This window comes from Galleria mellonella, unplaced genomic scaffold (genome assembly GCF_026898425.1).
Source record: "Galleria mellonella isolate WM207_F2 unplaced genomic scaffold, CSIRO_AGI_GalMel_v1 utg200, whole genome shotgun sequence".
NCBI classification, from domain to species: Eukaryota; Metazoa; Arthropoda; class Insecta; order Lepidoptera; family Pyralidae; genus Galleria; species Galleria mellonella.
The window spans coordinates 962,243-989,356 of NW_026442034.1; the positions used below are offsets into that span (position 1 = coordinate 962,243).

At 36.4% G+C, this 27,114-nt stretch overlaps 1 protein-coding gene across 1 annotated transcript in view; it reads right to left on the bottom strand.

Annotated features, from left to right (window-relative positions):
• LOC113513874 (atrial natriuretic peptide-converting enzyme) overlaps positions 1-27,114 on the bottom strand; it is a 166,826-nt gene that overhangs the window by 83,003 nt on the left and 56,709 nt on the right. Inside the window, exon 3 of the mRNA XM_052894243.1 lies at positions 7,959-8,046. Coding sequence (XP_052750203.1) covers positions 7,959-8,046 — 88 coding nt within the window. The remainder of the gene's footprint in view (positions 1-7,958; positions 8,047-27,114) is intronic.

The following is a 27,114-nucleotide window of genomic DNA, read 5'->3' on the forward strand; positions in this document are numbered from 1 at the left end:
TTATACGTATTTAGCTTTGTATAAAGGCATTCGTGCATTAATTGAAATCTCTTCCCTTCAGACTTTCCGTTAAATATGTTAGAAGGAATAAGCATACCTATTGTGTAAGCTATTCGTATATTTATATAAAGGAAACAACGTTATTAATATTAATTCCAGTCTATATAATGAATATCAGAAAAGGATTTTGTTGAATAAGACGTTTTGTGAAAAAGTATCACGCATATTATGTTTACTCGAATTACTCGTAACTTTAGTAAATACAATACCCGACTGCTGAAGAAAAGAGAATAATATTTTTTGATGTTTACGAACAAGTATGTACTTGTATGTTAAAACTTTAGGCGGACAGAGGTTTTCACGAGCTCAGCGTGCTGCAGCCTGCACTATGCCGTAATATGCCATACCTCCCTGAAGAAGGCTTCCGGATGAAGTCGAAACAATTGTCGGAAAGTCAGGCAAAAATAATAACAACGTTTTTGCGCTTTGGCTAAAATTTTTTTTTTGGTTATATTCGTACATATGTTGCTATTGGTTTGATTATTTGAGTAAAAAAATGCTGACTCAGCTAAAAATATACAAATTGTACACCCAAATACAGTTTATTTTTGTTTGTTGAGAATACATATGCTTATGACTATAATCCGTAATGGGATGATCATTTATCCGCCATTTATCACTGTTGCCATTAATGAAATACTCGACATGTTTACATTTCGTCGAGCATATTAGAACTATTGACTACGCCTAAGCCTTTGACTATATTAATTGGAAGGAAATGTTCAATGTAAGGAAAAAGATGGAAATACCCGATACACAGGAACTGTATCTTAAAGGTTAATCAGGAATCAAGATAGAAAATATCAAGTCAAGCCAATTTTACACCAACCTCGAAGTAAGGCAAGATTGTACTCTTTTAACCACAACTTTTCAATCTCGTTATGCGAAAGGCATTGGAAAACTTGAATAGAGGCATATATGTGGAAAGGCATTATGCCTCTATTCCAGTTATCAATAATCTATATTTTGCTGATGACATGACGATTATAGGAGTACATATAGAAGAACTAACCAAGATCTTGGAAAGAGTGCTAATTGTAAGCGTTGAATATGAACTATGTTTATCAACCAAACGACATCTTACAGCGTGCTGTATAGTTGTCTGATCAAAGTACTGTACAAAAATTTATTTACCTCAAATCTGTGATTACAGCAGATGGCGACTGTAAATACAAGGTATTCAAAATTGCTCTTCAGCTCAAATTGCAAAGTCGGTCGTAAAATGTTTAGGAAAAATTTGGCAGAACAGAGAAATTAGTAATAAGACATTTTCTTATGTCTCAAAAATATAGATATTGAAGATGCACATTTAAATCCAGACCAACGCATTCTAAGTGTGGTGCTAGCTACAAACGTTTCGATTCTAGTTAAATGAAAGGTGCAGATCCGACTGTCGGCGGTGGCATGCAACAATGCCTTCAGTACTTTGGTCATATGATCAGACATGAGAATAATTTAGCAAAGCTTATTATTATCGGTTACATGGAAGAAAAATGTAGTCAAGAGAGAGAGCACCACCAAGATGGGACTATATAGTAAAAGAAGATCCTATCGGACGAAGTATATTTAAAAGTGTATACGAAAGGCTGAAAATTGCACGACTTTAAGAGCAATGGTGACGAGAGTGATCTCCTTAAATGGTCATGACTCTAAGTGATGAGGAAACGAGAGAAATGGATGGATTACAGTCCAACATAGCGGGTGGCAAGCCCACCACCGTCACTCGAGCTAATTAATCAATTTACATTAATTAGACAGATGAAAATACAATTTTTAAACCCATAAAGTTGCGAACAATCAGTATCCAATAAAATACATTCTACCCCCGTCGTCGGAATCTGAACACATTTCACACCGAATTGTTTCTGCGGTTTAAGTTATTTTTGGTGCGGCCCACGACGGCTGTCCATTAGCGTACCCCGCCACCCTTTTATCGACAGATGCCTCCGTGAGCTAACGTGGATAACAGACTATTAGTTTTGCTATCGTGCATTATCTAAACTATAATAAGATCGTAAGGGCCTGTAAGTGTATTAAGTGTTTTTTCCTTTCGAAACGTTTTGTTTTCTTGATAAAACACAGAGTTGAACGATAAGACGATTTGTAGATATATTGCATTGAAAATATTTGAATTTCGAACGTTGATTAATAATAATCAACGTTCGAAATTCAAATATTTTATTATATTCAAATATAAAGACACATTATAAAATGTGTCTTCAAACAGATTTTGCATCGCAACAACCAGTTTTTTGCAATATCTACTCGTAGCATTGCATTTAAATGACCCGGAGCAAGAGGGTTAAAATCGCTTCGAGTCAATTTTTTAATTGCCCCCTCCCCCATAAATTTTTTCAAATTGCCCCCCTGTGGGCATTTCAAATTGCCCCCCTGTGGGGCGTGGGCCCCACGTTGGAAAACACCGTTCTAAATGAAAAAGTTTGTATGTGTATGAAATGAGAACTTTCTCCATTTAAAAGTCAGTTAAAAATGAAGCGGTTGATTAATATATCCACCGTGGAGTATCCAATTTAGCCGACAGCTGTAAAAGAAGTTGATAGGGGACATCCACGACAGGGGACAGTAACGACAGGGGACACAGTATCGTAAACGGGAATTAATTAATTACTTATCCATGTAACAAGTGCAAATGTTGATTTTTGATACATTAATTAGTTTATTTATTTATTAACTCTTTATTATCTAGCAGACCCCTCGTCCGACGACGCGAGGCTGGTGTATGATATGGTTGGATGTAGGTTTAAATGTAGATCTACCTGCCTTGGGGCCTACATGCAACCATAGATTATTAACCCTTTCCACTCCAAGCCTTTTTTCTTTTTATTCCATCAGCTTTACGCTAAAATTGCGTTTTTTTAACTTTTAGATATTTTTTCGTATTTTGTAAATAAAATTGATTTTTTCTTAAATGATAAACTTTATTTTATGAGTAATTCCAGGATACTATATTATAATTCTTAATTCTAATCTTTATAATCCCTTTTGGTATGGTACAAAATCAATGTCGAGTGACACTCGACATTGGAGTGGAAAGGGTCAAGTTTTTTTTTTCTTTTTTTTTCACATTCACGACATTCCTTTCATTCATATTATTTGATTTGGTGGTGTCTTTTGAATTTGATTATATTTTGTTAAAATATATCCAATGATGTCCTAAAATTGATTAAGGTACGATGGGACTAACGTGCCTAAAAGGACAAAAGTCCCTAAATAAATAAAGATAAAAAAAAAAACTTTTTATTACATGACTTAAAGAATCATCATCGTCTCCTTACCCTTATTCCAATTATTATTTGAGGTCGGCGTAATATGTTTTTATCCATATTACAAAAATATACACTATTTAAAGAATAATAGAAAAAAATCTTTAATTACCACATTACAAAAAACCTATAACGGGTTGTGCTCAGGGGATTTGTTCAATATGATGCCCACGGCTACTTTCTACCATCGCACGGCTCGCCATCGACAGACAGTTCACCTTCATACCCATCAGCGTAAATGGTCGCGTACAACGCGATTTCAGAGATGTTTTCTCTCACGAACACTCAGGTTACAGAATGAGCTCCCTGCCGAGATTTCCCCAAGAGACTGCATGAAGTTTTACTCCCATTTTGAAGAACATGAAGTTCTTCAAAATGGGAGTAAAGAGGTTTCTTCAGGATCAGCAATGCGCGCGTAATACCCCTGGTATTACAGGCGTTCACAGGCTACGGTTACCACTTACCACCAAGTGGTAAGTTGTTACCACTTGGTGGTACTTGTTTGCCACCTCAGTGGTATAAAAAAAATGTTTGGTACAAAAAGTATAGTATTGTAAAAATTTACGTTGGACACATTCAAAAGATCCACTAAGTCGTGATCAGCTAGTATGATAAACAAATCCTGTCTGACCTTTTATATTTCATCGTAACTGGCCAATTGGATATTACTCATAGAAGTATAGTATCCTAACTATATTTACATTTAAATTATCCACCATAGACGTATATGTTGGCTGTGTGGTCCCAGCATAGACCAGGCCACCCCTTCCTTTCCCGTGGATGTCGTAAGAGACGACTAAAAGAGGATGAGAGATGGGCAACAGCGTCCCTCTTAAAACATCTCTAAAGTCTGACTATGGTTGCCAATTCGCTTGCTAAGAATGGCAACTACGTGCAAAACTTCCAAAGGGGGAGGCTTATGTTCAACAGTGGACAGTTAAAGGCTGGTATGATGATAATGATACGTATACAAGCCAATATGTATTGCATTTGAAACAAGATTTAACACAAAATCAGGTGAATACGAAAAATATGACAGACGCAACTGAATTGTATGAAACGAGTAGTTCAAAATGCTGTATTCGTCATATCAAAATTGATATTGACTAGCAAACTCATTGATTTTATTTTAAAACGAACAAAACTCACTGCTGGATGCGATGTGAATTTAAATTTCTACAGGTAGAATTTATTCAATAGTAGCATTTTACTCTAAAAAAACTTTATTTATCACAAACTTATCGAGACCAACACGAGAAGAAAACTTAACAGTTAAATAAGAATTATCAAAATCGGTTTAGTTTAGTTTATCCCATTCGTGTTTTAGCCGTAAAGCAGTTGTGTTTGCATGGCTGTGTTTCGGTTTAAAGGGTGGGTGGGATATGGCATGAATTTACAGGGTACAGAGGAATAACACCTGAGTCCTCATGGGGGGTATTATGGGCGAAACAGTATACTACGTTATGTGCATGGTACTGTTCATGTCTATAGGCAACGGTTACTTTCCATCAGGTGGGCCATCAGCTTGTTTGCCATTCTAAGTTGTATAAAAAAAATTTATTACATAATTACGTAATGTATATATATCGTCATCATATTGACCGTTAACTGTCCACTGCTGAATATAGGCCTCCCCCTTGGGGGGTTTTTTTAGTAAATGCATCGCTTAGCAGACGGGTTGACAACCACAGTTTGCCTTTGAGTCGTATTTTAAAGGGGATGCCACTGCCCATCCCTCGACGACTATTAATTCCCTTAGTTGCCTCTTAATACCCATAGAATAGTAACAGGTGGTCCATTCTATGCCGGGACCACACGACTATACAAATTTTTTTTTATACAACTTAGAATGGCAAAGAAGTTGACGGCCCACTTGATGGAATGGTGGTAACCGTCGCCTATAAACATGAGCAGTACCATGGACATAACAGAGTATACTGTTTCGCCCATGATATCCCTCATGCGTTGCCATTCCTAAGGACTCAGTTGTTATTCCTCTGTACCCAGTAAATTCACGCCTTATCCCACCCTTCAAACCGAAACACAGCCATGCAAACACAACTGCTTCACGGTTGAAACACGAATTAGACAGAGGTGCCCAAGCAATCGACTTTTATACAAAGCCTCCCTCTGGTAAGAATGGTAAATATGCACAAAACAATACAAACGAATATAAAGCCTGTTCCTTTCTTAAATGTCACTTACGAGTAATAAAAATATAGTTCCAATGATCCCAGAGACATCAATTTACATAGATATCCACGTTATAAAGTTAATCCCGCCATCCCTTATCAAACGATCTCGAGTATCCAAACAGTAATAAAGCAAGAATGCACACAATAAAAGCTAGTATGTTATAATAAACCGAATATCTGCAAACGACAGTGGGCTGCTACGAGCGAGCGCACACGGGGAAGGGACTCGACTGTGTTTTACAGCACACGACACGATCACGGGACGAAAGCGATACGACTACGTTACGATATTATAGTTTACAAACAATTTTATTCAAAATTTTTTTTTGTAGTAGTAGAGATTTCAGCAGCGTCCCTCTTTTTAAGAGTCACCAAAACCTAACTGCAGTTGCCAAGTAGCCTGTCAAACGTGGCAACTACTGGCAATACTTCTCTTATGGGGGAGGCCCATGTCCACCAGTGAACAGTGGCTGATATGATAATGATCAGTTTTTATTTATTTAAATTTTAATGCAAAGTGAAACTATGTACATACTTAACACCGGACGGTGTTCTCTACTAGTCGACCATTGGACAAACTAAGAAATAAGTAGGCCGTGCATTATTGAATTGAAGGAATATAAAAAATAATACTTAAAATATTCATATATTATAAACATATAATTATGCTAGTATAAACCGACATATAATATATTAAATAAATAAGTAAATAACTGAATTAGAAGATCAATTTATCTTCAACTTTGTTCACGTGAGCAGGGTTTATTGGCTAATCGAAATAAAAAATGTCTTTTGTCCTTCATTATTACAAATAGTAAATGTCAAATTTTATGAGAATTAGGTGTGCCGTTAAAGCGCTAAAAGTGTGTTACTTCCATATTTATTACATTAGTAAGGAATCTCGAACAATCTCTTTCTTAGGCAGACCCTATAATTTTTTTTTTTTTTGGTTAAATTGTTAACACCTACATTATAAACAAATAGTTATCAGACCAACCTAATATGATGATATTAGGTAACACCCGAGGGAGACTTTGTACAAAAGTCGATTGCTTGGGTACCTCTGTCCCATTCGTGTTTCAACCGTGAAGCAGTTGTGTTTGCGTGGCTGTGTTTCGGTTTGAAGGGTGGGATATGGCGTGAATTTACTGGGTACAGAGGAACAACACCTGAGTCCTCAGGAATGGCAACGCATGGGGGGTATTTTGGGCGAAACAGTATACTCTGTTATGTCCATGGTACTCATGTCTATAGGCGACGGTTACCACTTTCCATCAGGTGGGCCGTCAGCAGGTTTACCATTCTAAGTTGTATAAAAAAAAAACATCACCTGCTTACCATCAAGTGGGATACGGTCACATTGACTAGCCTCCATAAAAAAAAATTAAAGAGCAAAAACTTGTTTGTTTATAATAGATAAACTCAAAACCTAGTCAACCGATATTAAAAACTCTTTCGCCTGTAAAAACTTACATTAACACTGAATAACATAGGTTATGTATTAAATTAAATTCCGAAAATTCTATCTGTCTGTGCGAAGTCGTACCGGATCGTTAGTTATAAAAGTTTGGATGGATATTACTTAATAACACATCAACGGTTGAATGAATTTTAATAAAATTAAATATATAAACAAGCCATATCTCAGATTGATCGATTAATGGTATAGGATATGTTTTATACTAATGCCATTCAGGCAAAACCACGAGACACAGTTTTTTTTTACGGGTGAAAATGGTATGGTAATCCTTAGCCTGCGCTAATGGGATACGCTGGCGGAGCACCAGTGAAGACAGATCGATGAGAATGAAAACAGGCCAGTTAGCCCATCATGATGAATTCATCAGGAATTAACCATGATAGTTTCCAGGGGACCTATCATCAGGGAACCGCGAGGAGATCGACCTGGTTGGGAATATTGCTAGCAATGGGATTCTCAGTCTCCATTACTAACAATCCCTTCCCCCCCACGAGATACAGTTAGGAAATAAAAATAAAGGAAAAAATTGCTTCAAGATTCGAAGTATGCGTATGAAGAGAGCATAAGAGATAAAGTGGAATAAGCAGATGTAAAATATGTATGTGAAATATATTATATATTATAACTATATATTGACATAATACCGAATAATTGAGTGTTGAGATATCTGTTTATTCGATATCGATATAATAACCAATATATGGATATTCAATATTATATATTGGGCCCGTATAAATGGTATCAACAGCGATGTCATTTAAGTTACGACAAATTAAAAACCGAAACATAGATACGATTCGATATTACATTTACCCGATGTTGCCCACGTCTGTAGATGTCGTTATTAGTCAGTCGGGCAATTTGCCTGCTTCTTGAAATAACAATATTACAAAAGACCATGTAGTTAAATTAACAAAAATATTCCAGCTTTGTACTGACCGTCCTTTCACTGGGTCGATGTCGTCGCCCGCGGTGCCATCTGGCTGCAGCTGCATGCCGCTCTGTGCCCACGTCACTGTTAGCCAATCTGAAAAAAAAAAACATTCGTTTTATTTACAATAATACTAGTCATTCGCCATGTATGCCGCATAGAATAGGCCACTCCTTCCTTTCCCGTGGGTGTCGTAAGAGGCGACTAAGGGAGGGCGAGGGATAGGCAATAGCGTCCCTCTTAAAATATTTTTTTTATACCACTGATGTGGTAAACAAGCATACGGCCCACCTGATGGTAAGCGGTTACCGTAGCCTATGAACGCCTGCAATACCAAAAGTATTACGCGCGCGTTGCCGATCTTGAAGAAACCTGTTTACCCCCCTTTTGAAGAACCCCATACTGTAGTCTCTTGGGAAAACTTCGGCAGGGAGCTCATTCCATAACCTGAGTGTTCGTGGGAGAAATCATCTCTGAAACCGCGTTGTACGCAACCATTTAGGCTGTAAGGTATGAGGGTGAACTCCCTGTCGATGGCGAGCCGTACGATGATAGAAAGTGGCCGTAGGCATCATATTGAATAATTCCTCTGAGCACAATCCGTTGTATAAGCGGTAGAACACGCAGAGTGAGGCAACATCTCTAAAAGCCCAACTGCAGTTGCCAACCTGCCTGCCAAACGTGGCAACTACTGGCAAAATTCTCCTTATGGGGAAGACTTGTTCAGCAGTGGACAGTAAATGACTGGAATAATAATAGCCATTTTCCAGGATTTTATATGCTTTAGTACCGTAGAGATTACAGAGTGAGTTTCTTCAATAAGAGTGTACGAGTATAAGGGGTCTTCAGAGTCGGTAATGCATACGTGATGCACCTAATATTGCAGGTGTCCGCAATTTACAGTGACTGTTTACCATCAGACGGGCTTTATTCGTTCAAGATTCAAAACTATTTTGTTTAAGAAACATGCGTATAAATAAATGCTAATACAATACAATTTTGTTTGACATATTTCACCTGTACAGCATACAAAAATATGTAGGTATACATACAAGTCAAAATTACATACACAAGTAAGTTAAAAAAATTATTAGTCAAAAATAAAAGGACGGTATCATAATTAAATAATGTAATATAATTGTTTATAATTACTCCTCTCCATCCAAAGGTTGCCTGGAAGAGATCGCTCTTAGCGATAAGGTCGCCCATTGTTTTCTCATTGTGATTATTTCTTGTAATTGTTTATATTTATAATAAGTTGACTATTGTAATCTTATGGAGGAAACAATAAAGAGTATCTATCCAATAAGTAGAAATAAATATAAATTTTGTCAAATTTTACGACTATCTTGTTATATATTGTTTGCCACCTTTGTAGTATATAAAAAATACATAATATACATAATAAGAGTAAGATTATTTTACGTGACGAACCGGCGCTTCTTAAGAGGAATTAACATACTAACAGATGCAGTAAATAATTAAAAGTTTCCTTGAAATTTGAGATTTCACAGGATTCTTTCAAGATGGAACTCAAAGAAAGCTCATAAAAATAATCCAGCTGTCCTTCACGTTTCTCTGTAAATTCTAAGACGCGAATGGACTTCTGCAGAACAGCGATCTGCATTGGCGAATCGTATGCGGTTATTGGACTAGAAACAATTGAGGTATTCGCTCTATCGCAGACATTCCTAATGTATTTCAGATTCGAGACAGCACTAACAATGCTTGCAATGATTTGTTGTACTGTTTTCGTAGGATGTTGTGCAATTTGCGATCCACTTCATAAATAAAATACTCCGCTTTTCGTTTTCAGGAAAAATTGCAAATTGGTAGTCGTTGCATACAGTTTTTTAGTCTTATATACTAGCGGCCCGTCCCGGCTTCGCATGGGTAGACATTTTTTACAACATTTTAAAAAGGGCATATAGTATCGGAAAGTTTTTTGTAGTTATTGATATTTTCTTCAATATTGTAGAACATACTTTTGTTCTATCACCAATAGTTTCCGCAGCGCACGCGACCAAAGATATTTTATAGCATATTTTTACACCTTGAGTTATGTTTTTTTTTATGGGTGAAAATGGTATGGTAACCCCGCCTGCGTTAACGGGATACGCCGGCGGAGCACCAGTGAAGGGTGATAGATGAGAATGAAAACAGGCCAGTTAGCCCATCATGATGAATTCATTGGGAATTAACCATGATAGTTTCCAGGGAGAACCGCGAGGAGGTCGACCCGGTTGGGTATATTGCTAGTAATGGGATTCTCAGTCTCCATTACTAACAATCCCTTTCCCCCCTCTTGAGTTATGTTACAAAAGTTTTAGTAAGGATCCCTAATCTTTTCTAGCAATAAATATAGCCTATAATAAATATAGTTTTTGAGTTTATTCATTCAAACATACACACAAAAATACAAATCTTTCCTCTTTATAATATTAGTGTAGATATATATAACTATAAAATTAAATGACATAGTTACAGAAATTTACACTAGCGCCGTCATGCGAACAATCATAGCATAATGTTTGTGTAAACGCTTTGTTAATTCTGTACTGGTAATTTACTTTGTAATGTATTGACTCTAATTATGAGAAAATTATTATGCAACCAACCAAAATCATTACAATCGTATCAACGAATACATAATAAACCAAATCAAGCTAATCATGAAAACAACAAATTAACAATAAAGAGGTAAAATGGAAAGAAAAGTAATCATAAAAGAAAAATAGGAAGAAAGAAAGATAATTATTAAGAACGTCTATGGAAATAGTCTATGGAACTATAAGTAGAATAGGACAAATTATAACAAAAGATGTCGCATGTTTACCAGAGAGAGGCTTTGTACAAAAGTCATCTGCTTGGGTACCTCTGTCACATTCGTGTTTCTATCGTGAAGCAGTTGTATTTATATAACTATGTTTCGCTTTAAATGACAATGAAATTACAAGGTGCAAAGGCATAACACCTTAGTTCTCAGGAATGGTAACGCTCGAAAGATATCATGGGTTTGTTATGTCCATGGTACTGCTCATGTCTATAGACGGCGGTTATCACATTCCATCAGGTGGGCCTTCAACTTGTTTGCTATTCTAAGTTGCATAAAAAATGTGACAGATTGGAAAAATGGGTGTGATAATAAGGTATTGAATGAATGTGCAAAAGAGAGAAGTACATTAGTAGAAGCGTGGTAATCATTGCAATGACTGCATGAAAAAAAATATATTCCAGGTAATAATAAAATAAAAACAAAATTACTACTCTTTATCACAATATTCCAGAGACGCCACCTGACGGAACTCGACGCGAAATCGCAATGAAAATTCTTAGAGGCAACATAATATAAATATTTCAATATTATAATACATTCCTGGAATTGCTAAGCGTCGTGTATATAAAATCGTGTATAAGGAAATATCTTCCTGGAACGACATATTTCGAGCTTATTAGTGTTAATATGCAATAACTGCTTTTAACACTCGACGAAAAAAATGTGTTTATAATACGAAGTAGGTATATTTTTTTTTAGTGATACCGAAACGAGGATATCCGCAAAAGAACCGAAACAACCCGAAGGATAAGCAAGCTGAAGTGGCAACGAGCTGGTCACATAGCTCGAAGAACAGACAACCGATGGGGAAGAAAGTTTCTTGAGTGGCGACCACGTACGAGTAAATGCAGTGTAGGACGACCCCCCACTAGATGGAGTGGATACAGGTGGCTCAGTACCGTTCTTTATGGCAGTCCATGGGGGAGGACACGCTTAATATCAAGTCGATTGCTTGGGTACCTCTGTCCCATTCGTGTTTCTACCGTGAAGCAGTTGTGTTTGCATGGTTGTGTTTCGGTTTGAAGGGTGGGATATGGCGTGAATTTACTGGGTACAGAGGAATAACATCTGAGTCCTTAGGAATGGCAACGCATGGGGGGTATCATGGGCGAAACAGTATGTGTGTGTACTGTTATGTCCATGGTACTGCTCATGTCTATAGGCGACGGTTACCACTTTCCATCAGGTGGGCCCTCAGCTTGTTTGCCATTCTAAGTTGTATAAAAAAAAAAAAAAAAAAAAAAAAAAAAAAAAAAAAAAAAAAAACGCATTGGCGACCCATTAAGAAATCTTAATACGCCCTTTTTAAAAACCACATGCTGTAGTCTGTAGGGAAAATCTCTTAGGAAAATCGAATAACTTTAAAAAAAACAACACTTGAGTGATCTGCCCGTTCTTCTTGGTTGAAATTCCATTACGAATGCGGTAGAATCCTAAGAAAGTTACTATTTAATAACAAAAATTGTGTTTCACGGAAAAAAAAATTACTTCATTTGTGGCAAACAAATTCTGATTGAATCAATTTTGATAAAATTTCTATAGGATTTAATAATAATTAATAATTTAATAATTCTTTTCAGATAAAAAAAGAATTCAAATCGGTATATAACTGACGAAGTTATGAAAAAAAAACGAACGAATTAAGAACCGACTTCAAAAAAGGAGGTTCTTATTACGGTTTGATGCTACACAAATGGAAAGCGCTACCCGTCGCCTATAGACATGACCAGCACCATGAACATCACAGAACACACCATCGTGCCCATGGTATGCGTTGCCATGCCATTTTATAATTGCCAAAACCAGTTTTTTTTTATACAACTTAGAATGGCAAACAAGCTGATGGCCCACCTGATGGAAAGTGGTAACCGTCGCCTATAGACATGAGCAGTACCATGGCCATACCAGAGTATACTCTTTCGCCCATGATACCCCCCATGCGTTGCCATTCCTGAGGACTCAGGTGTTATTCCTCTGTACCCAGTAAATTCACTGCCATATCCCACCCTTCAAACCGAAACACAGCCATGCAAACACAACTGCTTCACGGTTGAAACAGGAATAGAACAGAGTTACCCAAGCAATCGACTTTTGTACAAAATCTCCCTCTGGTAAGTGACCTCAATGTTCACATTCTATAATACGTATATATTTGCTTAAATGGGAATAAATCGTATGCTCTTGACAGTCCTTTGTTATGTTTAAAATTATTACCACGGGCTATATATTGTCACTTTTTCATATTTTTCCCGAGTATAGAGTTAAATGGGCGAAATAAATATAATTTCCAATATTTTTTATTTAAAAAAAATATAAGAAAGAGAGGTAAATGATTAACCTAATGGCAACTGATCATAGCACATGAACTTTATTAGAGGCAATATCTCTGTCTCTCTCTCTTAATATCTATAATATGAACTCTATCAGGAGGTATATTTAAAAAGATTCATCGATGTGTTATTAAATTATTATTATTATTTGACTTATATATATATATATATATATATATATATATATATGTAGTAAGTACAGTAGATAAGTTTTTAAATCAAAATACTGGTATTGACAAAATTTAAGTAAATTTTTTTATATAACATAATTTAATATAATCTTAAATTATGAAACCGACTTGCTAAATTTATAAAGAGATAATATTATAGCTTAAAAAATAAATACGCCAAGTTTCAATGCCGAAGTATTTATTCGTCCACAATTCGCCATTTTCTTACAACTTTTTCTGTACAAATGTACCAAGGAATAAATCAATATTACGAGATGTGAGCTAATTTTCAGATTTACGTGAAAACTGAGTTTCCACGATAATGTATTTCGGGATTCGACCGTTCGTCGCCGAGATATAAACCCGATAACGATTTGCGTTCTCCCGATTCGAGCCGGCCCGACATTTTTATATTCAGATAGGTGATTTAAATAGATTGAAAAATACTAGTAATCTTAATCAACAATCTAAGTAGCGTGGTGGAAATTTGTTTCTTTGCTCGAATGACAGCCTAATCGTCATCATCGTATCATTCGTTAATTGTTCACTGCTGAACATAGGCCTCTCCCATAAAGGGCTAATTACCAAGCTTGGTAATTATCTTAGACAGTTAACGGCTGATGTGATAAAAATGATGATACCATGTGTAGGGAATGTAGAAGAAAACACTATTAATTAACAGAGAATGTAAGGAGGCAGCGCGATCGTGTCTTGTTTTCGTTCGAGCGGAGACACAACAACTGTTCACCAAATTCACGCGAGAGGCGCTGCCCCGCTTACTCTCGCGTTTATTCAATGCTACCAATATACATATATAAAGATAATAGACTAAATACAGTTACGTGTCGCCTACACCATGCTTGGCAGACGGTCTAGCAACCGCAGCTAGGTCTTTGGTGACGTTATAGACAAAATGTAAAAAAATTTGAAGCCAGTAAAAATATGAAGCAAGCTGTGTGGTCCCGTGTGGCACAGAATAAGCCATCCCTTCTTTCCCGTGGCTTTCGTAAGAGACGACTAAGGGAACTTAATGGTCAAGAGATAGATAGCATCGTCCCTTTTAAAACATCACCAAAAACCTAACTGGGGTTGCCAAACAGCCTACCAATCGTGGCAACTACTAGCAAAACCAAGGTGTTCCAAATTTAACAAGCAAAACATCACATCGATGTGCCAACATTAAAATACATTTAGCGTATTCCGCTCGTGCATGTACGCGACTCAGCAGCTTTCCACTAAATTGGACTGCCGATAAGAAATATTTCCATACGAACGAAGCTGTAGGCGCGGCCTACTCAAACAGGGCCTTCGCTTTATTTACGTACCATTGTTGTTATCGGATGCCTTTTATTTTCTCACATTAGATTTGAAGTGTTGCCATGTAGCTGATTAAATTTATGATCGTTACTTGTAACTTTTCATTTAAATGAATGGAAGCAAGTCCGAAATTAGACGGGTAAGTCCGAATCTCAGTTGAGTAAAGTCAATATAAATGATAACAAGAAAATCACAAACTTTCATACAACTATTTATCCTTTACTTATAGTAATTGCAAACGAACCCATGGGCAACAGTTAGTTACGCATATTTAAATTTTTTCTTATACCACAAAGGTGGCAAACAAGTAACAGCCCATGTGATGGTAAACGATCAATATAGCCTATGGACGCCAGCAACACTAGGGGTGTTACGTGGGCGTTACTGACCCTGAAGTAACTTTAATATACCATTTTTGAAGAACCTCATGTCTTTAGGGAAAACCTCGGCAGGGAGTTCGCTGGAGAAAATTTCTCTGCAATATATGTATCTAAATTAAATAATTATAGTTTAAAAATTCAATTGATCACAAGTCACTTAGTATTTTTCATTACTGTATTCAACACAAAGTACCTAATGATTTCAAAAGGATCCGAAAGCCTGCTATTGTCGCTACCATTGTTACTAAGTTGAATAAATAAATTTTTTTTGGCCAATATAACGGCGACGAAAACAATTTTCTTTAAAGCTATTGTTAATTCTATGTAAACGCACAATTATTCCAGTACAGCGAAGCCCAATAATTTCCGAGTCGAATTATATTGGCTATGTAATACAATAAATATACCTATTCATTATTAAACCTTAATGGCCGTGTAATCCCGGCATAGAATAGGCCATCTCTTCCTTTCTTGTGGGTGCCGTAAGAGGCAACTAAGGAAACTTAATGGCAGAAGGATAAGCAACAACGTCTTAAAACATCTCTGAAAAGCCTAACTGCGGTAGCCAACCCGCCTGCCAGGCGTGACAACTACTGGCAGATTTCCTTTACAATCAGCAGTGGACAGTTAACGGCTGAAATGATGACGATGATTATTAAATTTTTTTTTCTTTTTTTTTATATAACTTAGAATGGCAATCAATTTGACGGCCCACCTGATGGAAAGTGGTAATCGTCGCTTATAGACATGAGCAGTACCATGGATATAACAGAGTATACTGTTTCGCCCAGATTATGATACTCCCCATGCGTTGCCATTCCTGAGGACTTAGGTGTTATTCCTCTGTACCCTGTAAACTATAAAAGGTCATGATGTCTCGGTTCGGAAATACTGTTGCTGGTAGTTGACTCAATAGTGGTTGTGTGTGGAAGAAAGTGCTATGAAAAACGCACGGTGGAGGACCGCCTCTCATCCAGATAGTTGAAGGTAAAAGGTATAATCGTAAAAACGAAAAAGAATAACCGTTTTATGTTATAAATAACATATTTCATATGTTATTTTAAGCTATTATGTTAATAAGGGTTAATAACATAATTAAATTGTACCTATTCCACAAAATAAAACCGACTTCGTATATGGCAAATCCAGTTATTTTTATTTTAAAATCAAATTATTAAATGAATTTTAATGATTTTTTTATAGAACTATTAATATGACAGTATATCCTTTCAAATAAACATCGGTTTATAAACGACTAAATTCCAAGAAAACAAATACAATAAAATATACAACCGAATTGAGAAACTCCTTTTTGAAGTCGGTAAAAATATAATATTCAATGAGAAGAACATAATCTCAGCCTTACACTGTTGTTTAAAAACCCATATTGCCCTAATTGCCCGCACTTTAGGTTCACTAATATCCCAGCTTTGCCTGTAATCTCCGCCGGCAGAGCTCTCGAGCTGCCCCGTCAGCTGTTTTCATAATTTTTAGCCGAGAGAAATCTAATTAGCGGTCGCTTTCATTTGTACGCACTTTTGGTTAAAACATAAAGCTTTTGAGTAAGTTTTATTTATATATATACGTTTTATATATTACATGTATCATATAGGTATATGAAACATTACAAACAAATTGTTTCTTCTTTTTATTGTGCTCATACTACCCGCTGGTAATTAATGCTCTTTTCCATTTAGAATTTGCTGGAAGAGAATTCTTACAGAGTTAAGCTCGCCTGTTGCAAATCTTTGATCAAAATAAATTAACAATGTAATTTTTGTATACAATAAAATATAAATAAATATCAAAACAGAAAAATAGTCATTAACCGTCCACTGCCGAATATCGGCCTCCCCTTATTGGAAGATTTTGCTAATAGTCGCCACCCTTGGCAAGCGGATTAGCAACCGCAATATGTTTTAGTGATGTTTAAAGAGTGACGCTGCTGCCTAACTCTCGACTATTGAGTTCCTTTAGTCACCTTACGATACCTACGGGAAAGAAAGGGGCAGTCCACTCTATGCTCTATCTTCCTATCTATTCCTTTTTAAAAGGCCGGCAGCACACCTGCAATGCCGTTGGTGTTGTGGGTGATCATGGGTGGCAGTAGTCACCATCAGGTGAGTCGCATGCTCGTTTGCCCCCTGTGTTGTAAAAAAAGTATATCTTGAAATTTGGGTCTTGTATGTATACTAACTGAAGACAAGAATGGTTTAAATATTGCGCTTTACTTTAGTTTGGATTTCAAGTTGAGTCTTGTAGAAATGTAAACGAAAACACTTTTGATTAGGAGCACATTCTTCTTCTTTGATTATCGCTCTTATCAGAGGTTAGACAACATAAGAGCAGTCATAAATTTTGGAGCTACTACTCTGAAGTGCGAAGTAGTATATAGCCATTAGGTAGTACTACTTTATTTTGGTACTAACTTTTTACTTGCTTCATACGCATGAATTTGAGAAGTAGGAGGGCCATTGGAATAAAATATATCCTCTAAATGGCGTATCAAGATGGAACATTAACAAAATAAAATTTCTAAATACCTCCCATTTACAAATTTCGTTCAGTCACAATTTATTTATATTGGAGATTAAATTAGTAAATAAACCGTCTAAATAAAATTGTTAATTATTATCTGTAAACATAAAGAATATTACTAAGATTAAGAAATATAATTGTGATCCCAAAAGTACTCCTTACCTATCCTTATCTTCATAAAAACACTCGGCAAATAACTAAGGAAATCCATTGTCACAAAATAATACACAATTTATGATAAATGAACTACCAGATTAGATTTAGCCAATAAGTACGAAGCCTGACTAATGCTCTTTGGTATCTTATACAAAGTGGATTAAATATAAATTCAACTAAACGCGAACATAGATCAAGCGTAAGAAAACCTGTTTATATAAACAATTATTACATGTTAGATAGATAGATGCTCTATACTGTTTCCTCCAAAAGATTACAATAGTAAACTTATTATAAATATAAACAATTACAAGAAATAATCACAATGAGAGAACAATGGGCGACCTTATCGCTAAAAGCGATCTCTTCCAGGCAACCTTTGGATGGAGGGGAGTAATTATAAACAGTTTGATCGGAGGCACGATGAAATTCTGTTATTTCTAAAATATAGAGATGTGATACATGTAATAATGTAAATAAATATCCCTACTCATTATATACTATTATATATATATATATATATATATATATACACATATATATACATACATATATAACGTGTTGACGTCATAATGTAACATTACATTAGGTGGGCCAGCTTGTTTGTCATTTCTATGTCATATTAAAAAGAAAAATAGCGTGTCCTTAAGTTAACGAGTCCGCTTCATGGCAATTTCTTTCCAAAACCGTTATAACATTATAGACAGTGTTTTGACAGACTAATTTTAAGCAGAAAATAACAAAATTTATGATTGGACATTTCTTGTTTGTTATCAGAGCAGTGTACAAGTATTCCAATCGCTTATAAATAAATAGACGACATCTGAATCTTAATGTATTCAACATCTAAATATTGGCTTTTAATCTTTCACAGCCACATTTTCACGGCGATACGATATTTAAATTTTTATTGCCATATCGTTTCAAAATTGCTGTTGAAAAAATCAAACGATGATGACGTAATTTTCGAATAATATTACTCAATCGTCTTACATTTGTTTCGATTTTTTTTATATGGCACAGAGAATAAACCAATGTATATTGATTAGTTAAAGTTTGAGAATAAACCAATGTAGGTGAAAATGGTATAGTAACCACGCCTGCGCTAACAGGATATGCTGGCGGAGCACCAGTGAAGGGTGATCCATGAGAATGAAAACAGGCCAGTTAGCCCATCATGATGAATTCATCATGAAGAATTAATCATAATAGTTTCCAGGGGGAACCGCGAGGAGGTCAACCTGGTTAGGTATATTGCTAGCAATAGGATTTTTAGTTCCTATTACTAACAATCGCTTCCCACCCCCCCTCCCGTATATATGGTATTGTATGTAATATTTTGTAAGTACTATTTTTAACGTTTACCATAGGGGGTTTTGCCAGTAGTTACCATGCTTGGCAGGCGGGTTGGCAACCGCAGTTAGGGAATTTGAGATATTTTCAGAAAGATACTACTGCCCATCCTAAGTCCATAAATTGCCTTAGTTGCCTCTTACGATACCCACGAGAAAGAAATGGCTGGCCCTTTCTATGCCAGGACCGATACGGCGAGGGCGTCAGTGAATCCAGGTGGTTCAGGACCGTTCTTTATGGCAGTCTATATTTATGCCCAACAGTGGACGAATAATAGCTGAAATGATGAAATGATAATTTTGAACTTGGAACTGTTTGTCATTCCGAATAAATAAATAAAAAAAAAAAAAAACGCGTTACTAACCTTTGCAGTATAAAGTTCTTTGGTTACCCACAAAGCTACTTTTGTAATAAAATTTGTTCTAACCAAACCCCCAATTTCGAAGACTATCCACTTTCCCCTCGGTTAATATGGGTATGATCTATGGAGGTTGATTCACATCTCCCCCGGCACTTGTGTCCGTCCACTTCAATAAAATTAAATCCATATTAAACGACTACTTGGTAATATTTACAATGATTTTACGAATTCATCTTACGAATGTTATTATGCAAACCCCTCTGTGAGTAGGCATCGCGTTATTTGAAAAGGGTTTGACGTTTGGGTTTCCATCTTTACAGTATCGGGACAGGATATTATCGTCATATTTTTAGTGTGCGAGGTGAGATTTGGTTTCACTGTATCCATTATTTATTTATCTCAAATAAACTGTACACTATTTACATTCTTCCACTGACCTTGGGTCTCTCCTCATTGAAGGAGATTTTTTTTAATGGGTAAGAATAGAATGGTAATCCCGCCTCTGCTCTCGGTATATGCTGGTAAAGCAACAATGAATGATGATAGCTGAAGATGAAAGCAGATTAGTTAGCCCATCGTGACGAATTCGTGAATTACAATGGTTTACAGAAGCAACTGTGTTTCAATTCAAAATAGGGTAACTAGCAAGGCGACTTTTCCCCCTAGAGGAGGAAGTTAGCCTACTATAGTTAGTTATATAGAGATTTCCTTTTCTTGTATTGGACTATATTCCAGTTTCAACTGTTTCACATGGGCGTATTTAAGAGAGAACTATCCAACCAAGAATTATCCGGGGCCTATCCCAAAATACGACCGAAGCAAAGACATATCTACATATATAGAATACATAAGACTCTTATTTAAGTGCTCAGACCCACTTTCAAAAATAATTTTAAATACGCCAATCTTGTTAGGTTAGGTGCTAACATATTGTCCGTATACCCAGACTCCAGAATCTCCCAAGATACATCGCCACAATTCCATAAAACCAAATATTTTAGGGCCGAAAAAGAGTGGTAATATGTTATAGTCTCAATTTGTCCTCACTTAGAAATATTCTTACATTAAATGAAGTTTCTAATCTGTTTTCACTATTTATATAACACTTCGTTGTATGAAAATTGTCAACAATCCCAAGCCGAATCTCACTTTATCTTCCTTAACCTATTCTACCGGTTACATAATGGATCGTATTTTGAGGTGTTATTGATATGAAGTCCAAAGACATTTTCTATCATCGCATAATTCAAAAGAAGCTTCTTTCACCTAAATAAATAAATCTTGAACACTCCCATAAAATCTTATTTAATCAAATGACCATTCTGTCAAGCTTTTTGTTTTAGAAACCACACTGTATACTCTTTAAATTGGGTGTAAGTTTTCAGGAGTAAAATTACTTGTAATTAACTATTATGATAAAATACGATATTTTTTGCCTCTACTGTCAATAAAACAACCTTTATCGTAATAATACACGATCACGTTACAAGTACTTATAAGTTTAACACAAAAGAATTAAAATTAATATCGAGAGGAAACCCTCCATGTAATTGCAGTCCACATTATTGGGATTAAAAATTAATATTCACTAATTAACACTAGTACAATCAATTAAAGACGAGTTCGTGCCCGTCTCAAGAGCAATCTTTACTAATCTCTCATTTCACTTGAATTAACAATCGAGTTACAGCTATTTATTCTGAGAGTTGCCATCTTTCGATGTTATTGTGGCCACCCTAATGGCGGGACCGGTAAGATTAATAGGAGTGTGTTATCTAACGAAATATTCCGCGATCCATACGTATCCGCGCAAGTGATGAATCGTTGGCGACCGTGGTTTCACCTTATGCTTACAAAGTCAGCCAAGAAGGAATTTGTGTAGAGCTGACCCGGCAAACGATTTGTTCTCTACAGCCATCTACTGGGCCTAGTTTTTTTTTATCGAAATAAAAGCCATCTTATGTCTTAAGTCTTAAAATTTCATTAAAATCAATGGATCGGTATCGGAGATTAACGTGAACGAACAATGTGATACGGCATCTTTATATATTATTACTAGATGTATCCACTTCGACATTGTGACCAAGTTTACCGCCATCTTATCAATCATTAACTATACACTGCTGTATATAGACGTCCCTCATAAAGAGGCATTTTACTAGTAATCTCCACTTCTACGGAGGAATAACACCTGAGTCCTCAGGAATAGCAACGTATGGGGGGTATCATGGGCGAGACAGTATACTTTGTTATGTCCATGGTACTGCTTATGTCTATAAACGACGATTACCACTTTCCATCAGGTGGGCCATCAGCTTGTTTGCCATTCTAAGTTGAATAAAAAAAAATTGGCTGGCAAGTTGGCAACTGCAGTTAGTCTTTGGTGATGTTTTAAGAGGGACGCTGCTGCCCTTCCCTCGAACATTAAGTTCTTTTAGTCGTCTCTTAAGACATCCACGGTGAAGGATGGTGACTTATTTTATGCCGGAACCACACGGCATAGATGTGACCAAGATAAACGGTATACGGCTTTTATACTCCATATCGAGTTCTCTGTTAAAGCCAAGTATCATAACAATTCGTCAAGCTGCTAATGTGCCATGAAGTAAACAAATAAACCCATTTCCACATTTATAATATCACTAAAGATAACTAACAGTTTACCTCAACTTTACCCGCGCGAACCCTTTATCTCGTGTTTCCGTGAGAATTACGGATAATCCATTCTTAGTGTAAACTGACGCTACTCAAATTTCTAACCACTTCGTTGAAGGTTGGCTATTGTTCAATCGACCTCTGTGGCGTTTTGGTGGGTACGTTGCTTTGTGTAAATAAGGTCCCGAGTTCGATTCCCGATGGAATAAATTTAAGAAACGATCTATTTTGAATTAGCTTTATTCTAAGTGCTCTGATTCTGTCCACAGATATCACTTGTCTGGTTCCTCATAACACAGGGATCTTGAAAAACAGGCAGTTAGTATAAATGGGTTATTTTATTTCGTTGGCAAGTATGCATATGAATCTGCTGGGAACAGGTTATCCAAGGCTAAGGGACTACAGATTTCTTAAACTGCAGAATATCGTAAAGTTAACACATAGGATCTATAAAATGATGGTATAAGGCAGGGAGAAGTACAAAAGATCCCGATGGGTCGACGTGCAATGGCTTAGCTGACCCCATACGCGAATAAAAGATAAGATAACATGAATGGGTAGCGTTTATAAAAAAAAATGCGTTTGACAATTGAATTTGTAAGAATTCTCATATACATTGCACCAAATTTCCGATCAAACGCGTGAAGGGATCGCGTTTTGTGACCACTTAATATCCTGGTGTTAGCATATCGCCCCGAACCCTCGACCCCATCTGATTGCAACGAACCAATACATTAAATGCTGCATGTCTATGTATAATAGTATTACATTGTAAATTTTACAACATGATCACTGATGGGTTGTCGAGATATGACGTGACACGTAAGTGATTATGAAATCCGTCTGTGTGGGCTTCAAGTCCAAAGCAAAACTGCATCTATCCTAAAGCCCACACTAAGCCAACTATATAAACACTTTTTGCATCTCTTCTAAAGAAATCCATGTTACATTTAGCAGTAAACATAGATCCTGGAATGGTTCTGGATTCTGGATTCTTGATGGTTTAAAAAAGTAAGAACTGCCAAACTTTTCGGTCCTTGTATGAATCTCGTCAACTTTCTATTATTGAAGAATAAAGATGTCGATAGGTTTGAGATTTTCACTTTTAACGCAAAATTTGCGATGTCCCTGGCAAGCTATTTGTGGTAGCTAAACTCTCAAATGTATAAAGTAATTCTAATTTCCATACGCGGACATTTAAAGGATAGTTTATTAAGACTGTTGGATATCACTTGGGATGATAAAAGAGCAATTTCTGGTATAAATATAGCGATATCATCATCCTTTAGTAAAAATATCGTATCTATTACATATGTAATATGTTTGTTTGAATCGAGGCATTTGTTGTTCCATTGTTGCTGCCTATCCTAATGGGAGATAGGTGTGACAGATATTTGTATATGTATTGATGTATGTTAGAAGATTCAAAAGAAATATCATGCTATATCGAAGCTAAGCTATATCGAAATAAGGAAACATGGTCTTACACAGTTGGTCGTATGCAAAAGGTAGCTCAGCGAATCATGAAGAATGCTAGACTCGGAGTTTCTTTAAGTTATAGAATCCGAAATTAGCATATCCGTAGAACCAAAGTGACCTGACATAATATTGCCTAAAGAGTGAGCAAGCAATGGACTGGTTATATAGCTCGAAGCACCGACAACCGAAATGGAAGAAAAGTTCTTGAATGGCGGTTAGGTACAGGCAAACGCAGTGTTGGACAACCACCCACTAGATGGAAAAAAAGATTACACGAATAGCACTACATAATTATAGATAAGTTGTTTTTCATTCTTTTCTCTACCAAAAGGTTGTCTGGAAGAGATTGCTTAGCGATAAGGCCACCTTTTGTACAATTTTTATTACAGTTAAATGTATTTACTATTCTATAAATGGTGCAATAAAGTAAAAATAAATAAATAAATAAATAGGTAAGTATGTATGAGTACATTACTTGTACTTAATGTTTTAATAATATTCTTTTAAGCGACTAGAATTTGTTTTTATTGTTAGTTGTTGTAATGTCTGTGTATGTTACGAAATAAATTATTTTTCCTTCTTTATTTCTTTCTTTCTTCCCTTCTTTCGTTATAATAAATGTAAAGGTTTGTAACGATGGATGAATGATTGTTTTTTTTATGACTTAAGGGCAAGCGAGCTTATGGCCCGCCTAATGGTAAATGATTACCATTGTTTGTTAGTCTTTACCGCAAAAACTATTGAACGGATTTGAATGAAATGTGCTAACGGGTTGATTTTTTTAATGAGTAATAATGGAATGGTACCGAACCGCGTGAAGTTCTACCTGATAGGGTGTATTGCTAGCACTGGGTCAGTTCGTCCCCATTACTAACAATCCTTTTCCCCCCACACGGGTAGGTTTTATCCTAACTTAGAGAACAGATACTATTTCATATAGATGTTTACGCAATAGATGTGAAGCCGCGGAATATAGCTAGTACAGCATAATCATTTGGTTAATCCATCTCGAATCGATTAAGATGGAACTATAGAGAAAAACAAACCAATAACCGATATTACTGCATGTAACGGAAAAACTGGGCAAATTAAGATTTCTTATTAGCTTCGCTTGCCTGGACCAGATTAATTCGTTTCGGAGGTATACCTTTTCTTGCCATCCCATAAAAACTGTTTCATTCCTGGATTAATATTAAGTATGTAAAGACAAGTAAGTATAAATAAAATAGTATAAAAATCAGCCTTTAAATATCCACTGCATAAACATAAGCCTCCCTCTAGGGGGAGTTTTGCCAGTAGTTGCCACGATTGGGAGATGGATTGGCAATCGTCGTTAGGCTTTGGAGATATTTTAACAGGGACGCTGCTGCCCATTCCTCGCCCTCCCTTAGTCGCCTCTTACGACACCTATGGAATAGGAACGGGTGGCCTATTCCATGCCGTGACCACTGTTTTTCGTAAAATATGTAGCCTATGTCCTTCCTCACGGTTCAGTGGTTTTGATGTAACAGACACATTTCCCTTCACTGCTCTGCTCCTATTGATCGTAGCGTGATGAAAAGTATACTATAAACTGCCCAGGAGTATGAAGAATTATTGTACTTAGTTTCGTTAAAATCCGTCGAGTAGTTTTTGTTTCTATAAGGAACGTATAGACAGATAGACAAAAATTTTACTGATTGCATTTTTGGCATCAGTATCGATCACTGATCACCGCCTGACAGTTATTTTGTAAATATATTTCATGTACAGAATTGACCTCTCTACAGATTTATTATAAGTATAGATAAACTGTAACAACTGTAAAAACAACAACCAGAGGGAGACTTTGTACAAAAGTCGATTGCTTGGGTACCTCTGTCCCATTCGTGTTTCAACCGTGAAGCAGTTGTGTTTGCATGACTGTGTTTCGGTTTGAAGGGTGGGATATGGCGTGAATTTACAGGGTACAGAGGAATAACACCTGAGTCCTCAGGAATGGCAACGCATGGGGGGTATCATGGGTGAAACAGTATAGTCTGCTATGTCCATGGTACTGCTCATGTCTATAGGCGACGGTTACCACTTTCCATCAGGTGGGCCGTCAGCTTGTTTGTCATTCTAAGTTGCATAAAAAAAAAAAAAATGTAATTTTGCGTACAATAAAGTATAAAGTTACATTTATCTGATGCTTTGCATGAATTTGATCAAATCTACGTATTAATGCGTAGTGCTTTAAATAGAATATTCAGTGTTCAGTCTGTAAATTCAGCCGTCGCCTTATCGCCGTGGGCCCGATCTATCTTACAATGGATGAATACATTATATGCTTCATTCCGTCGCCTAATACAATACAGTTTGTTTGTGAAATATGGCGTACTTAATCGACTGAGGTGAGCGAGGCCTCGTAATGACGTTCGTGAAGTCAGCTTGCGAAATTGATTCTTAAGTATAAATAACCTTTTTAACCGTAGCTACTGATAATCGAATTATGGTTATATTATCAAGCGGATTCTAAAAGTAGGAGGTACGCAATTAGTCTGTATTTCTTTTTAAACCGACTTAAAAAAGTTTTTTTTTACAATGCAGGGGGCAAACGAGCATGCGGCTCACCTAATGGTAAGTGACTACCGCCGCCTATGATTACCCACAACACTAACGGCATTGCAAGTGTGCTGCTGGCCTTTTAAAAAGGAATATACCCTTTTCTTGAAGGTTATGTTGTCGTATCGGTTCGGAAATACTGCTGCTGGAAGTTGATTCCAAAGAATGGTTGTGCGTGGAAGAGAGTGCCTTGAAAAACGTACGGTGGAAGACCGCCACTCGTCCAGATGATTGGGATGAAACTTTAGTTTGTGGCGGGTTGTACGGTGGTGAAAATCAGCAGCAGGTATCAATCCGAACAATTCCTCAGAACACTCCCCATGGTTCCCAATTCAATTGTATTTTTTAATGTTTGTTATATCATAACTCTGTGGGCAATAAACTAATTTGGAAAATTCTGTTTATTATCTGAATAGATATACTTACAGATAGGTCTCATTGACATTTCATCAAAATCGATTCAATAGTTTAGTTTTGGAATCAAAATAACTGATTTTGTCACAATAGAAATTGTATTTTTTTTTTGTGAAACATAATCTTGAATTCATCATTTCAGCCATTAACTTGCCACTGCCGAACATAAACCTTCGCCATAAGGGGAATTTTGTTTGTCTTTGGTCCAGGTTGTCTGTAAGAGATTGCTTTTAGCGATAAGGCCGCCTTTTGTATATGCACATTCTGTATAAATACTCCTTGTATACATATCTACTGTGCACAATAAAGAGTTTATTTTTAATTTTGGCAGTAGCTGCCACGCTTGGCAAACAGGTTGGCAACCGCAGTTAGGTCTTTAGAGATGTTTTAAAAGGGATGCTGCTGTCCATCCTTCTACCATTATGTTCTTTTAGTCGCCTCTTATGACATCCGCAGGAAAGGAAGGAGTGGCCTATTTTACATCGAGACCACACGGCCAAAATTAAATTACTGTTTACTAATTATTTATCAACTAACATATACACATACGTACTACAGTATAGACAGATTGACGGCAGGGATAAGATTTCAA